The sequence below is a fragment of the Eumetopias jubatus genome, unplaced genomic scaffold, assembly GCF_037043125.1.
Source record: "Eumetopias jubatus isolate StellerSeaLion01/CBP00866 unplaced genomic scaffold, mEumJub1_p1.0 scaffold_8, whole genome shotgun sequence".
Taxonomy (NCBI): Eukaryota; Metazoa; Chordata; class Mammalia; order Carnivora; family Otariidae; genus Eumetopias; species Eumetopias jubatus.
Genome location: NW_028274814.1, coordinates 6310335 through 6326541, shown reverse-complemented (window position 1 = coordinate 6326541; position 16207 = coordinate 6310335). Strand labels below are relative to the sequence as shown.

At 46.3% G+C, this 16207-nt stretch overlaps 1 protein-coding gene across 1 annotated transcript in view; it reads left to right on the top strand.

Moving 5' to 3' along the window:
- Positions 1 to 3736: 3736 nt before the first annotated feature.
- The window catches only part of JCAD (junctional cadherin 5 associated), a 37892-nt gene continuing 25421 nt past the window's right edge, over positions 3737 to 16207 (top strand). Inside the window, exons 1-2 of the mRNA XM_028120851.2 lie at positions 3737 to 3801; positions 15485 to 15820. Coding sequence (XP_027976652.1) covers positions 15543 to 15820 — 278 coding nt within the window. The 5' untranslated portion in view covers positions 3737 to 3801; positions 15485 to 15542. The remainder of the gene's footprint in view (positions 3802 to 15484; positions 15821 to 16207) is intronic.

Genomic DNA, 16207 nt, shown 5'->3' with positions numbered 1-16207 from the left:
TATCCCTACTTCTCAAACCTTCCTGTGTGTAAGAATCATCTGGACACTTACTGGACATTTACCTAAAGTATAGATTCCTGGGTCTCAACTGTAGTAATTAGAAATTACGATTGTGTCCGATGTGGATCAGGGCCAGGCACCTGGCTTTTGGTCAAACCCCCAGTTAATCTTAAATGAAGTGGTCCATGGAATGCACTTTGAGAAATGGAGTTCTAGTTCATGGTTAAAAATTACGCAGACTAGCCTCTGAATTAACATATAGCATGTCATTATCTAAAAAATAAGGTTTTTGGCACCTGTGGACATCAAACCCTTCCCAGTGTTTGCATAATTATTATTGTCTGACTTTCAGAATGAGTTAACAAGAAGGACTTCAAGGTTTTATCAAGGACATTAATCTTTAAAAAAAATGAGAACTGGTAGTGTTTTTCAGACTAAGAAAAACATCAAAGAATATCTAAGTCAGCTAAAGGAAACCTTATAGTAGGTCATCACAAAAGAGCCCCAAAGCAAGGAGGGAGGAGGGTTATTTTAGGTCCTTGAAAAGGCAGGGAATTAAACAACGGTTTTGCCTTTTTCCCCCCTTTTTTCTTTTTTCTTAAGAGGCCATTAAGCATTCTTTCTCTGGTCATCGCACATCTGCCCTGATGACTCAATAATCTGAGTTCCTTCCTGAGTCTGTGAAATCCCTTCTCTCGGATTCAGAGAAAGGCGGGGACCATCGGGCACCCAGGGCTGGATCCTGGCGCATGTTCCCTGGCCAGCGCTGGATCTCTAACGGCATCATGCTCAAAGTTGGTTTAAATCATATTTTATATCACATATCACAGAAGCAGCAGATAGATATTTTCCTCTGTGTTTAAACCTCCCCAAATCAAGTAGGTAGGTGGAAGGGACTGAAGTTGCGTGAAAGCGGGGTGGGTGGTGATGAGGAGAGGGAATGTGATTCTTCCTACAGTCAAAATAAAACTGATGCAGGTGGTTTCAGAGTTACAAAATCCTGACTTATGAAAAAAAAATTCCTCTTTTTCTGAAAACATAACAACCAACATATGCATACATGCGTATATAGAAGACATGAGACTACACGCGGATGTAGAGCTGGTTTCTCATGTGCCACGTCCACGGTCTCGTGGCTGTGTACTGCTCACCAGTGTGGCACATTGGCCCAGTGGACCGACCTTGCCAACTTTTATCCTCGTTTGGGGAAGCACCGCCCTCCCCTTTGCCTCTTGTCTTCTTACATTATAATTCAGACAGCCACCCCCTCATAATCATGTATCTTTTTAACCTTACCTCCCTCATCATTATTCTATTCTCAAATCTTCAGAAAAATCTCCCACCTTTCTCTTCACTCCCCGGTTCCTCCACCGCCTTCTATCCTGTTTTCATTCTGCTTGTTCATTTCAAATGGCCTTAGTCATGGCTGGAAAGCAATAGAGTAGGGCTAGTGATGTATCAGTGCTGGAGAAAGAGGGAAGCCAAACAGTTTGAAATGAGGTTGTCATGATAAAGAGACAGGGCTCTGAAACCACAAAAATCTTCGAAATTGCAAAGTCATCTTCAGAATCCATAGTAGCTCAATCTCATTAGCTTCCTCTAATTAAATCTGCCTTTACCAACCTTTCTGCTGAAACACAATCTCTCATTAAACTTTATTTGGGTGGGTTTAGCTTAGTTCCTAGCATTGCTTCAATGTTTTGTTTTGTTTTTTTCCTACTACAACCATATGGCATTTCAGTCACATTATAAAACTTCTGTGGGTTTGACCCAGAAACCCAACAGTATAACATTGTTCTAATCAGTTTGCTGGCTGATAAATGATCTTGCAGGAATATTTGGCTCCACATGTGTCTGCAGAGTGCTGGGCACATATAGGTGTTCCACAAAAAGAAAAAGTTATTTCATTGAGTTGACAAATTGAGGACAAATGGGAATTGTATGTCATTGAGACACTCTGTCCCTGAGAGACGAGTTTATGGCAAGAAGTCATGGCACCACTCCACGGGACTACGATTTTTCCACAAAAGCCTCTGTGATTCATTTCTTTTATTCTCATCTTACTCCCTCAGCCTGGAGGTGATATCCTTTGCCTCTGCCCAGACACAGTGCAGCTGTCCTTCCAGGTGCCCCCCCCCACAGCCTTCCGTGGTGGCTCCAGCCCACAGGACACTGTTAGTACAAACACCAATGGCGGGAGCTGCCAGTTCCTGCACGTTCCCTCTGTGCCAGTACCACGGCTTTCCTGGGACACGAGCACTATCCTTACCCCCATTTTGTCCGAGAGGAAATTGCGGTGGACAGAAGTCAAGTAAAACATCTAGAAAGTGGCAGAGCACCCCAACTGGGATCTGTGCCTTCCTCAAGCACCTGACCGTGTTGTTCTGTCTGCCCCGCTGTGGTTTCCTTGGATGCACTGTAGATAATGCAACACATAGCATTGGATTATAGTGTTTGTCTTCTCCAGCACTAGCGTGTTTGGCTTTTTTTGCTCTCTTAGCCTATATGCTCCTTGTGGTTAGCGTTCAGAGTAAGGGTCTTTGGCCAGATTCCGCAAGTTCTATCTGCATGCCTCCCGGAGCCCCAGCGTCCAGGGCACCCCCTCATAGGACTGTGGTGAGGATTACAAGAAAATAATGCATATGAAGGGCTCAGACTGGGGTCGTCCACGGTGAGAGTGCAAACAAATTTATGTATTACCAGTGTTGTGGCGGTGAGCACAACCCTAAATCCATGGTGTGACTAAGAGGTTTTCTAAATATTCATTCTGCAGGGATTCCAGTCTGCTCTGCCATCCACGTTTGGCCTCGTGGACTCAACTTAGCCAACACCCTCTCCCTCTCCCCAACTCGTTGGCAAAATTGAACACTTTATGTCTTTTCTCCACCCTCCAGAGTACAAGGACTTTTGCCCTTGAATGGACCTGGCAGCCGTCTAATCACTGCTGCCAGGGAAACATGCAGTGGGCGAGGAGTAACTGTTCATTCCGGTCTGGACTCTCCCACTGACCGCCTCCTACTCTCACTTTTAGGCGAATCCCACTCCCAGCCTTAGTTTCCCCATCTATCACAAGAGAGGATAGACTAACTGACCTCTAAAGTCTCCTCGAGCCTATAGCTAAGACTCTTAGAGGTCTTTTTTTAAACAAGGAAATCCCAAGCACTAAGCTCTTGCCACGGGCACTGTTTTCTGCTCTTCACGCCCTCCCTGATTGTGTTTTTGTGAAAGAGTATGTGTGTATGGGTGTTTGTGGGTTTTATGTGAATGTCTTTGTGCATGTGTGTGTATATGTGTGTGAGTTTGTATGTGACTGTATATGAGTGTGTTGGCGTGCGTCTGTGTGTGATTATACATGAATGTGTGTGCATCTGTATATGAATACTTTTGTCTTGTGTATGTGTGTGTGTGTGGACATTAGCACAGGGTCAAAGCCGTCCAAACCCAAGTGACAGGAAAAGAGAGAAGGGTGTCCAGCTCACCTGTGCCTTTAGGGCGACCCACCCAGGCAGGGCCCGCGCGAGGCGGGTGAGCTAGGCTCCCCACTCAGGTGCCGCCCCCCGGCGGAGAGAGAGCCCGAGCCTGGAGGCCGCCTAGCGGGAGAGGCGGGGCGGAGGGCGGGGCGAGGCGGGCGGTGGGCGGGGATCCGGGCGGGGCGAGGCCGAGCGGTGGGTGGGTGGGACGGGCGGCGGCGGCTCCGGGCATGCTCGGCCGTGGCTGCAGCTAGCCGGGCGGGTCGCGCTGGTCCCCGGCCGGCCGGAGCGGCGGCGGCGGCGGCGCGGGGCAGCATGAGGGAGCCGCTCGGTAAGTCCCGGCGTCTCTCGCCCCTCCTGACGCCCGCCGTCCGTTTGGCCCGCTTCCACGGCGCTACGCGGGCCTCGCCCCCAGCCTCCCGCGCTCGCCCCCAACTTCTCCATCTCGGACGTAGCGCCGGTGTGAGCCTCCCCCAGCTTTAGGGGATGTCCGCACCCCCGCCCCGGGCGTCCCGCACGGTGCCCAGGCCGGCCGCCGCGGGCCCCACGCCCGCAGCCTCGGGGTGAGGGAGCGCCCGCTTTGCGGGGAGGGGGCGTCGCCGCCCCTCAGGTGCCCAGCCCGGGTGCGGGACTCCAGGGTCCGGCGCCGAGGGCCGCGGCTGGCGTTAGCGCTCTCGTTGGCCCCTTGCGCGGGGAGGGCCAGGGACGGCGGGGGTCGCTGTCTCCCCTCTCGGCGTCCTCCCCGCCAGCCCGGCTCCAGCCAACTCCCTCTTTCGCCTGCGCGCCCGGACTTCGCGGACATCACCCCCAGGAACTGACAGCCGCTGCTCAGAGTCCCCGAGGTCCCCGGTTCCCACGGTGGCCACCTCCCCCCTTCCTCCCTCTCCCCCCTTCCTCCCCCTCCCCCGCCCCCGGCAGTCCGGACCAGACCGCGGCGGGACGTTGAGAGCTCGCCGCCGCGCCCCGCGCTCCCTGCTCGGGTCTCCGCCGGGCCTTGAGCGCCCGGCTCTGCGGAGTCAAGACCGGGGATTAGGGCGCTAGTCGCCGCTGCTTCCCAGCAAGTGCCTGGGGCTGCCCGGTCTCTCCGGCCGCTGGTGGTTAAGCAAAAAAAAAAAAAAAAAAAAAAAAAAAAAAAAAAGAGAGAGAGAGAAAAGGGTGGGAGAAAGGAAAGAGCCCCGCCTGAGAGTGCTGTAAATCTTGTTAATCAGCTCGTTTGTGGGATCTGGAGCCTGCCTGCCTGCCCGCCCGCCTGCCTGTCTAGGTCTCCGCACTCCGATCTCCTGAGCACCCTCGTTCCCCCCACCAACCCCCATCGCCATCAGATCACCCTAGAAGGCCAGGGTTGGCGTAATGCCCTGGCCACAGTGGGGTTCAGCACCTACAGCTGAAAACTCCCTTCTTGCTCCTTGTCATTGAGGTAGCACCCAGCACCTGAGATTCTTCTGGGGGTTTGAAAAAGAAGCTGTGATTTCACTACTGGAGAAAAAATTTTAAAAACGTACAACTCTAGGCCAGTGCAACCTGGTCATGCCCTATTCCTTGCCCACCCACACTCTCTAGGAGCAGAGGACTTTGGGGAATTAGCTTAGGCAGATCACCCTCCCGTCCACCCCCACACCCTGCCACCCTCACTCCCTTCCCCTGCATATCCTCCCTCTACCCCCATGCTCACCTGTCCCTCCCTTAATCTAGTTGCCTGGCCTGTCTTGGGGAGAGGGATGAAGTAGTGTGGACCATACAATTTCGAGGTTTTCCCTACATCTTCATGTCTTCCTTCTCTAACTTTTTGTCTTTTTAGGTTTGCAAAGAAATTTGATTTGAGATGAGGGTTGGAAAATGGGGTGTGTGGGGGGGGGCTTGATGGTGGAGGGGGAGGCAGAGGATTCCTGGGAGAAGAGGGACATAGGATTCAGGCAGCCAGAAATACTTAGACAAAAATGGCAGACTCAGTATTCAAACCTGAGTGGTTGCAGGCTAAACTTCAGGAAAACAGTGCCTGGTGTCTGGCAGTTTTAGAATTTAAGGTGACTGGATTAAGACCATGCAGCAGGGCAAGTGTGTATAGTTGTTTTAGAAATCACATGCAAATTCTATTTCAGGGGACTTGTGATGGTTTGCATGTGAAATTGGGAATTCGGTAAATTCATTTGGTTTCTCACAATGTTGTATGGGTTTGAACATTTACCTTGATATTAGGTGTCTCAATCTTGGCCACCAGCTGAACAGCGGTCCTGAAGGTCCCTAACTATTACTTTGGGCAGACAGCATGTAGCAAACAGTTTCACTCCCCCAAGAGTGGGTGAGCAAATATTTGTTGAAGGAGGCCTTAATGTGCTGGGCCTTCCTCCCTGGCAAACTTCACCCCTGTGCTGCAGAGAATGGAAGGTCAGGCCCTTGGCAGGCCCAAGAGATTTAAGGGAGTTGGGTGGGTGGAGAAAGTCTGTGCCAAAGAGAGAGAGAGAGAGAGAGAGAATTTTGTCTTTCTACCTCGTTGGAATAAAACTTCAAGTGCCTGGGTGTTCACATGCTCTGGAGTGCTTGACAAGCTTATCAGAGTTATCTAATGACCTATCTGAGTAGTCACAGACTCCAGAGGTATAGGGCTTATCATTCAATGGCTAGAAAATGTAACTAGAGATTGGAGGTACATAAGGAGAATAAATAAGGACCAGTTTTTCAGTTAAAACAAAACAAAACAAATCTGAAAAGATCCTTGGAGTATAATTTTTTTTAAGTGCAGTTTAAAAATAAACGAGAAATGCTATCAGTAAAGAAAGCCCAGAAGTCTGTGGTTCCGCCAAGTTCTCATTGTCCTTGCTAGACAGTCATCTAGTTTGGGAGGACAGTAAACACCAACCCTGCTGTAGGAGTCCAGAGTTTCTCTTTTAATGAGCTTGGCGGGACTTCACGCTAATTAATCTAGGGAGAGTTTAGAACACAGAGCGTTGGATTTGAAACAATTGTTCTGTTGTGGTTTTTACTTTGATAAGCAAAGACTATCTCTCTGAAATCCTATTTCAGGCCTATTGCTGAACCCATTACTGCAGTTTATTTGTTTTTTTTAACAGATGTTGTTTTTCACCTTTTGGATGGCAAGGGTTATCTCACTCATTAAAACCTTGCTATTGTGCTTTGTTTCAAGAGCCTATTGAGTTAAGGAATGCTGAGGGACACTCACTTGCTGGGGCTAGCAGCCCAGGGGAGGCGAGGTCAGTCTCCAATACTTTGATATAGCCTTTAAATGCTAAAAGTCATTGAAAAGCTATAGGAACAGCTCTGATACTAAAACCTCAATTATCTTGATTTAAATTGATGGTATCTTGTTTAAAATTTGGATTATTACCTTTACTGTCTTTAAGTATATTTTCCAAAAACTTTCTGTAGACAATATAGTTGGGAACAGCCAGGCCGAACTGGTAAAGATTAATTATTAGACCACAAAATATCCTTGTAATTTGCTGCTTTTTGGTGATCTCTTTATAGCTTACCTCTAAGCTTGTTTCTTCTGCATGTAAATGAAATTATTTGTTATAAAGGGACACCAAGATATATTTCAAAGAAGAAAAAAAAAAGGGGAGAGACAGAAAGGAACTGTAGGTGTATACAAAGAATAGTAGGAGAAATGGAAACCAGACTCTTGGTGGTGATTATCTCTTGGCACAGTGGGGTTACTGGGAACTTTTACTTTTTACTGAAACACTGAATTTTGCAGTGTTTACTGCTAGAATAACTTTACATGACTTTTGCAGTTAGAAAATAATGTACAAGTTATATGAAATAATTTAAATTTTAACATTATTATGAGACCTCGGCTCTTTTATCCTAAAGATATTTTAAAAGAAAACTAGTGTGTTCTAAGTTTAATAGACTACATCAGGAATCTTTACATGTGGAGTTTGATTTACATGATGGTAGTGGGATTACATTCTAATCTGTTGTTAAGTTTTACAGTTATTTTTGCAAATAGCCAAAAATTCCAGAAGATTTAAAAAATCTTATCCAATTTCACTTCTTTTCTTAATGACTGCTAATCTTTCAGAAATGTTAATGAGGTACTTAGGGTCTCATAAAAAGAGGTTGAGGTCGCTAAAGCAATAATTGTGTGGCAGAATTTAGAGGTGAAAGAGGTGACAGGAGTGTGTTTGTGTGTGTGTTCACACAAGTCTTGGGGGGAAAGGACAGAAAGTTAGAAGAGATAATATTTATGAAAAAAATAAAGTACATAACATTTGGTACTCTCCTTCTCTTTCTCTGTTTTGGAATCAGTGCCTTAACACTGACCCAACCCAGCAAGATTAGCATTCCAGGATCCTTTTGATCTCAGACCCAAGTTTTTCACCTCCTTTTTTTTTTTTTTTTTTTTTGGTCACCTTAAAGAAACTTAACTCAGTGATGTTAGCTCTACTAAAATTATTGCTTCACAGCAATAATTTATTTAATTTTAATTAAATATTTATTATTATTTATTTACAATTAAATAATTATTAATTATTTAATTAAATATTAAAATACTTAATTTTAATTAAATATGCTTTTTATGTTTAGGAGATTTTAACAACGTGAGGGCTCTGGCAAGAGCCAGCCATCACACTGTTGTGCAATGTTAACAACAGTGTGTGAGTGCTTACTGTCCCAGAACTTCACCTGGGACTATGGAGGTCTTGATTGAATTCTTAAGACTGAAATGAGAAATGGAATCCTACTGCTCATAATAAAATACATAGTTCTATGATTAAAAAAAAAACCCATAGAAAGCATTAGATGTCCATTTATCAGTTAGCAACATGCCCCATTCTGCTTTGTTTTAGGTCTTAGCTATTTACCTCTTGTTTAAAGAAAGTACTTTGTTATATATTAATCATAACATTAGACTGAAAAGTTGTCAGTTGAAGAAATATTTACAGTGAACTGCCAACAATTTGAGGGACTAATTACATCTTAAGTATGGAATGTCAGTGAATATAACTGAGAAGTTTTAGGTTTTCTAGAAGAAGAACAATGTCTCATCAAGACCTTTAGAATGCTGTTTGTAATCTTGTATTAGATTTTATCAGCAGAACATGTAATTTTTGGCTTACTGGAAACAGGTTATATGACACATGTACCATCTAGTAGACCCTTAGAACCTTACATTATTCACTGTTCATTTATTCTTTTCTTCAGTGTTTCTTTTATTTTCATTAAGTCTTCCAAATTTTCAAAGATACATTTTCCTAATCCTACTTAAGTTTTTTCTTTTTTTTAAATATTTATTTTTAAGGTAAACTCAACCCCCAACATGGGGCTCGAACTCACAACCCCAAGATCAAGAGTTGCCTGTTCTACTGACTGAACCAGCCAGGTGCCCCTAAATTTTTTTCTGATGGTGAAATCATATCAAGTTAAAGTACATGAAAGTGCCAGTATTTGGCCATTTTTTTCCTGCAACATGGCAACTTCATATGGTTCTACCAAATATATTTCACGACAGGACCTCATAAAATATAGTAAAGTATAAATAAGGACGTTAAAAAAAAAAACGGAATCCAGTATCACCTTTGATATTTTGATATGTTTCCTTTTGGTGTTTTTTCTCCTGGATGTGTGTATGAAATTGCTATTGTACAGAACATAGGGTTTTGTATCCTGTCTTTACTATTTAATGTGGTACCATGAGCATTTCCCTGTGCCATTGTATATCGAAAACATAATTTTATACATGCATATACATATCCTAGTCTACCATGTGGATGCATCAGGATATTTTAAACCATATCTTAAAAGGACATTTAAAAAATTAGACAAATTTATTTGATCTCAATTTTTATGTATTATAATTAAAATTTGGGTAAGTATCTTTATAGATGACGTTGTGGGTATCTCTGATTATTTCTATAGGATGGATTCCAAGATATAAGATTATTAGCCCACAGGGTTTCAGATTTTTGAAGATTTTATAGTATGTCAATCACTTTTAAGAAAGGAAATACCCATTTACACACAGATGCCCCCCACACAGTCATACACCCACAAATGGGAAAACCCTTCATCATGCCCTCACCTACAACAAATACTGCCTTCTGAAAGCTTCAGTAATTTGATCAGTGAATAATAGCATTTTGGTTTAATTTACATATCTTTGATTACTGGTGAGAGTAAACATCTGTTTTACATTTTTAATTGGGTATTGTCTCTTTATTAATTTTCAGTTCATGTTCTAGGCAAATTTTAAAAAGGAAGAAAAGTTCTGGTTGATCTAATGTGCTTTTTAATAGTTTTATTTCACTGTCTTGGGGAGCCTTGTAACTGTAAATATGAGAATAAAAACTATTTTTATTTTTATAAATGTAAAGGGAGGAGGAAGTGATACCTGTTACAAAGTAACATTCATTTGCCAATCTCAGCCTCTGGTGATGAGCATGCCTGTAATGGACATACCACAACCTAGACCATAGCATCTGCAAGGGAGGGTGTTGAAAGGGCTTGTGTCTTTTTGTTCTCCAGCATAGAGCCCCGTGCCTGGCACATTCATTGTGACCCAAGTGTCCTGAGCGATGTAAGTTGGAAGACGTGTTCAATACCTGTGCTCCGGGACTTGTGGATGGAGAGTTACTAGCTGGGGTACTCTGTGGCCTCAGTGCCCAGCCCCGCCGCCTCCTCTTCTCTGTGTGTGGCCATTCAGCTCCACTCTCTTGGTTGGCCTTTCTGGGTGCTAATGGGGCCAAGGTCAGAGGTTCTATCTTCACATGACCTATTTAGCTTTGCTTTGTGTCAGGGCCACAAGCTGTATCCCTTTTACTGTGACCAGCTGACTTAGAAATGCATGCTGTTCATCACAAGGGTGAAACAGGCTCGAGAGAGGGACAGATTTCTAGAGCTAGGAGGACCCCGAAGAACTTCTAGTTCAACTTTATTTTACTTCTTCTGGAGAAGACTGAAGCCCAAGGAGGTTCCCTTCTTTGGTGCCGTGTCTCAGGCCCAATTCAACATAACAGATGCATACTGAGCAACGTGGAGAAACAGACTCTCATCCCTACAGTGAAGGAGTGGACGACTCTATGCTTAAATACTCATGGCTAATATTTAAAGAACTTAGAAATCTACCACAAAATAAAATTACCTGAAGTGGTCTCATTCAGGTTTTTCGGATGGGACAAATAATCTGATAAAAATCCATTTGGAAGTGATTTGGGGAAAGATAATCTTGTGGGGCTAGGTTGGTTAAATTAAAATCAAAGCACCTGTCATCTTCTTCAACCAACAGTTATTTATGATTTCTGTATTTCTCCTAAATGAAATGACCATTATCTTAGTTGCCCAAGACTAAAATCCATTGCACTTTTCTTGAAAATTACTCTTATTACTCCTTTTTCCCCATCCCCCTCTGTTTACCACCCTTGCATGTTTCAGTAAAAGAGACTCATAACTGCTTGTCCCCACGTCTGTCCTTGTTCTAACCACTTTTCTCCCCCACCTTCCTGCCAGACTGGTTGTCAGACAGTCTTTCCCATTTGCCCAAACACTTCTGTGGTTTCCCAGTGCCTGCTCACACGAAGTCCAAATCCTATCCATGTTGTAGATAAGAGTAACTATTTCTGTATCGATCATTTTTCTTTTAGAACTTAGGTTTTTTTTCCCCCCTCAAAGTTTCTCGTTCCGTTCCCATTTATCGTGGATGTAGTTTGTCTGCTTCTCAGAGTCACGCAACAGGTTTTATGATAGCTCTGTAGGAGCCCGAAACCAAAAATGATCTGAAGTCCGCTCGAGGTCACGAAGCAATGACGGTCTATTTGTGAATGAATCCTATTACTGAGCACTTAAAATTAATACTAGCCCTGCCATCAAACCATCACAGTCAAGCGAGGCATTAGGCCTTGTGCGTGGGTACACGTATGCATGTACAGGTGGACACGTATGTACATACGCGTGTGCGCATGGCCTGTGTGTGCCCGGTGTGCATAAGGAAAGAATCCTGTAGAAGAGCCATCCTAATCCAAGGGAACAAAGGACATTTTTTTCCTTTTAAATATAGTTTTTCTTTTTAATGCCGCCATGCCTTCCATCTTTTCTTGTTTATCTTTATGCATTATTTGGTAAATTAGGAAACTTCTGTTGTTTAATAGGAAGGAACTTCAGATGGGCAAGCCTAAAATAGTAGCAAGTAGCAAGGGCTTTGAAGCTAAACAGACCTTGGTTTGAACCTCAGATCTTCACTTACAAGCTCAGGCTCTCAGCCTCAGTTTTCTTGTCTGTAAAATGGAGACATTCATGGTTACCTTAGAAGCTTGCTGGGAGCATAAAATGAAATAAAGTGTGTTTTCCCTTTTAACCTGTTTGTTCTTATGTTAAGTGTTTCCTCTGTATGAATGGTATTTAGATATTCATGCAATGAAAAAGATATTTAAAGTGGCTTCATTTGTCTCTTGTTGTGTTCTGGTCCAGCCCATGCTAGAAGTCAGCCCCGTACCTGAGATTGTATCTAGACACCTGCACTGTTGTGAACACTCTTCCTAGATGTTCCACTATGAGTATTTGATACAAGGAAACAAACAAAAGTAGTGAAGGAAAAAATTTCTTAAATGAACTGTGTGGAAAATCATACTTACAGTGTAGGTCTACCTTGAGGTGGAGGATTTGTTTGGCTTAGAAGCAATCTTCCAGAAGCTTCCTTGACCCCTTGAGATCAGGTTAGGGTCCCTTCCACCTATTTTCCTGCAGTCTGTACAGCAAGACAGTAAGATTCTCAAGGGCAAAGAATGTGTCTTATTCGTTATTATAGTTTCAGGGCCTGGTGCATTATAGGCCCTCAGGAATTGTGTCTTAATGTTTTGGACTATATAAAATAACACTGTTCTCAGTGACTTGGATGGAGATTGAAATATCCATTCACAAAAAACAAGATATATGGGTGATATAAAGCAGGTATGACCTTGGAAATCAAAAGTTACATCCTAAGTGACACAAGAGGAATTGGGAAATGGTCTGAATTTCATAGTGAAAATTAATAACTGATGTGAAGTCTTTCCATTAAGACAAGTAACACTACAGAGACAAACTAGGGCCATTGTAGCATGCTCAATCCACCATCTTGTGTTTACGTGGTGATTTACACTTTTACACATTCTTATTTGGTCCTCAAAACAGTCTGGTAGGATGGGAAGAGAGGAGCATTGCCATTTTGCAGACCAGAAGACTGCAGTTTGGTGCAGTTAGTCACTTAGTCCAGGGGTCACGGCTGGGGCGGGTGTCAGCATCACACTTGATACGGCACTATTTTAACTGTACACATAACTTTCCAAGTTGTTAAATCTAATGTTCTAAAAACTTACATTTATGTCGGATTTCGCTGTTTGTCTTTACAGCAACGCTTTGAGTTGGTGGGTGGGTAATCAAATTAAATACTGTTGATTTGGAATGCTGGTATCTCAGGATCAGAAAGAAACTTTAAAAGGGACAGCTTTTCGTCCAGCAGTTCGCTGGAGGCCTGTCTCCTCAGCACGTCAGCGTCTTCTGGTGGCCGCTGGGATCGATGTGTCCGTGATGGGGTGCTTGCTACCACTTGAGGCAGCCCCTTAAGTCTTAAATAGCTAAGGATGCTAAAGAAAGTAAGCTGAATCTGAGAGTGATCAGAAAAAACCATGTCGGTTTCAGGGGAGCAGTGATGTTCAGCAGGGCTGTGGAAACGAGGAGAAACCCCGGGTCTGAGTTGGGATGTGAGGGTGCAGAGCGTCAGCCGAAGGGAGGGAAGCCCTCATGGATAGGATGGCGGCTGGGAACACTCGTTTGGGTTGTGGGGCCTGCGGGTCATCCCCTCTCATCTTGGCTCACCTGCACGGCTCCAGGAGTGCTGGAGCTGGTGTGCTTCGTGCTCCTGCTCCCCACGGGAAACTGGCCTCCGTGAGATAGAACAAGTTAGACGTTTCCAGTAATCAGTACACTTTTGACCTCAGACCTGTAAAGTCAAGTTATGGCTCTTAGACCTTGAATCTTTTTTGGAAGATGGCTTGGCCTGGGTCGTCATGCCCCTCGAGGGTTTGCGAGATAGAATTACCCTGCCCACATGGCCATGCTAGACCAACTGGACCAACTCCTCCCCCAGGAGGAAAATGCCCCACATGCATGCTTCTCCCACCCTGGCAGTGGACTGCAGCCCTGCTGGCTCTGTGGTGGACACGGCCCTCTCCTCTGAGTGCTGCATGGCCACTTGGAGGATAGCACACTCGGCTTTTAAAGAGCCTGACCTAGTACGAGAGAGAAACTGAGTGTAGTAAGACCTAACTTCCAGTGTTAACTGGGGTGCCCGCTGGATGTGGGACATTGAGCCAGTTAGTGTGGGGACCCTCCCTGGTCTAGGCTACCAGGATTTTGTTGCCATGTCATTTCTTTACTTCTGAGATAATTGTACCCCAAATCTATATTCCCTCTCTCATACACACACACATGCAGTTGAGCTAGTGAACTCCTAATCATTCTTCCAAACCTAGCTCAGATGTCCCTTTCTTGTATTTGTGCATTCATTCAACAGTTATCTATGAGAGCCTACTATGTGCTAGATGCTGGGGGTGAGGGTAACACTGAACAAAACGAGCACCCTGGCCTGGTGGCCGGGCCTCTTTGTTCCCATAGTCATGTGCTTGTAGTAGGATCACTTTCCCCTGCAGACTCTAGTCCAGTGACTTGCTCTGTTGAATCAAAGAACAAATTCTCACGGCTCTGGTCCTTCCATCTCTACGTGAACCACCCAAGTGGTAGAACCCCCCCGTAAGACCCATAGCAGGGGCGTCAGGAGGGGCAGAATTGCTCTGGAGACTTTTCCACCAGTACAGTAACTGTCAGAGCTCATCAGCCTTCCATGAAATGTAGGGACCTAATGGGAAATTACCACTTCCAAAGTCTGATGCACTCTCTGTGTTGATGGCCGGGACTTTGGGGGGCCCCCCTCCCCCGTCATCTAGCACGTGATGAAGAGCAGGGTCGCGCCCAGTCAGCAGAATGGCGCGGCGGGCCCCAGTCAGGATTGGCACGGGCAGGAAGCACATGTGTCTCCCTTTCACCTGCACGTGGCCCACAGGCATTTCCCGGCCATTGTTCGCGGGGGCTGCCAGCGCGCTTTCCGTCCCCCGGCCAAGCGGGGCTGCTGCTGGCCTCCTCCTGCAGCTCTTCCAGGCGCGGCCCGTCCCAGAACCACCGGAAGACACAGGAAAGAAGATTCCCTTGTGTAAAAATAAACATGGCAGCCCCACCTGTTTTTACACATGGGCTCTCAAGTCCCTTCCTTTTGTTCTCGGCAGGTGCTGGGGCCTTAGGATGGCGGCCCCCGGGGAAGGAGGCGCTGTTGAAGTCATATACCCTGCTGGGGTCTGGGATGTGGCCACCCCAGGCTCAGAGAGGGAAAAGCTGCCCCAGGATTTCTTGGGGGAGAAATCTGATTCTTGCAGATTTCCCGGGGGAGGGGAGAAGTGTGGGGTCCCCGCTGTGGTGCCGCCGTCCAGAGGCTTCCCCCGCGGCCCCTCCTGGGTCAGGGCTCCGGCTGCTGACAGGGCCCGCTCGGCCCTCGGAGAGCCAAAGGTAGGGTTACAGGATGGAAGCGCAAAGGGTAATAAGGTAAAGCCGGGCGCTGGTCGTTGCTCTTTTTAGAGACTCCCAGGCGTAATTGTGGCTTCCGAATCTGTGTTTATTTTGTCCTCGCTGCTTAACGCCCCTTGTTTTCAGAGGACGGGGGCGAGGGAACGGTGGACACTGTTAATCATCTCGTTGCCTGAACACGGTTCCAGACTCTGCTACAGAGGCCACTGGCAGAGGGTGGGGCCCCCGGGTTTCCCGCCACGTCCCTCGGGGTCCGTGCCGCGGCCACGGCCACCCTCTCGGGTTGAATGTGATGGAGAATAACTTCAGGCGGGGTGATCCTTGCTTCTTCCCGGCCGATGCGGGCACCGCACCCTGGGTTTGGTCGGAGTAAAGGCAGCGGGAGGTGTCGGGCGCGGGTCGGGAGCATCCGTGACTCCTCACAAACCCGCTCTCTGTTGTCCCTTCAGTGTGGGTCCTGCCAGCGCCACAGTCCCAGGGGCTGAGCTTTGATGAAGCCGGGGCATTATGTACAGCGTAGAAGACCTCCTGATTTCTCATGGATACAAGGTGTCGCGAAGTATCCCAGCGCCCGGCAAGGATGAGCGCGAGGGCCACCGGCAAGCGAGGAGCCGCGCCAGAGCTGGCCAGGGCCTGCTGAATGGGTGTGACCATGGCCCGGCAGCCCTCCCCCCCAGCAAGCCGTCCCAGGGGAAGGGACACGCGAGCACCTCCGAGAACAGCCACCGCGCTCCCAGAGCCCATGGAGAGCCCCAGGGCGCTTCTCCTCGAGCTTCTGACCTGGGGTAAGCGTCCGCGTGAACCCACCATTGTCTTTTGTCTTGGGGATTTGGAAGTGGGTACGGAAGTCAGATCTCTCAGTGCCTGTGTTTGGCTGGAGCCGGGGAGGGAGAGGGCGAGAGACAAGGACACTTCTTTCCACTGGGGTATCTGGGATGTTCAGGCAGCACGCAGCCCGGGGCCTGGCCGTAGGAGGCCTTCAGTAAATAGTGGTGAGTGAATGAATCCTATCACGTGAAACACACGGCATTCTAATACCCGCCCTCTCTTTTCCCTTATAAGCTGCTCATATGGCCTCAGCTAGGAATCATTTCAAAACTCTGTAAAAGCTAGTTTCTGTCAGGCACACATTCCTAGTCCATTAGGCTTTCTTATTAATAGGTTTCAATCTT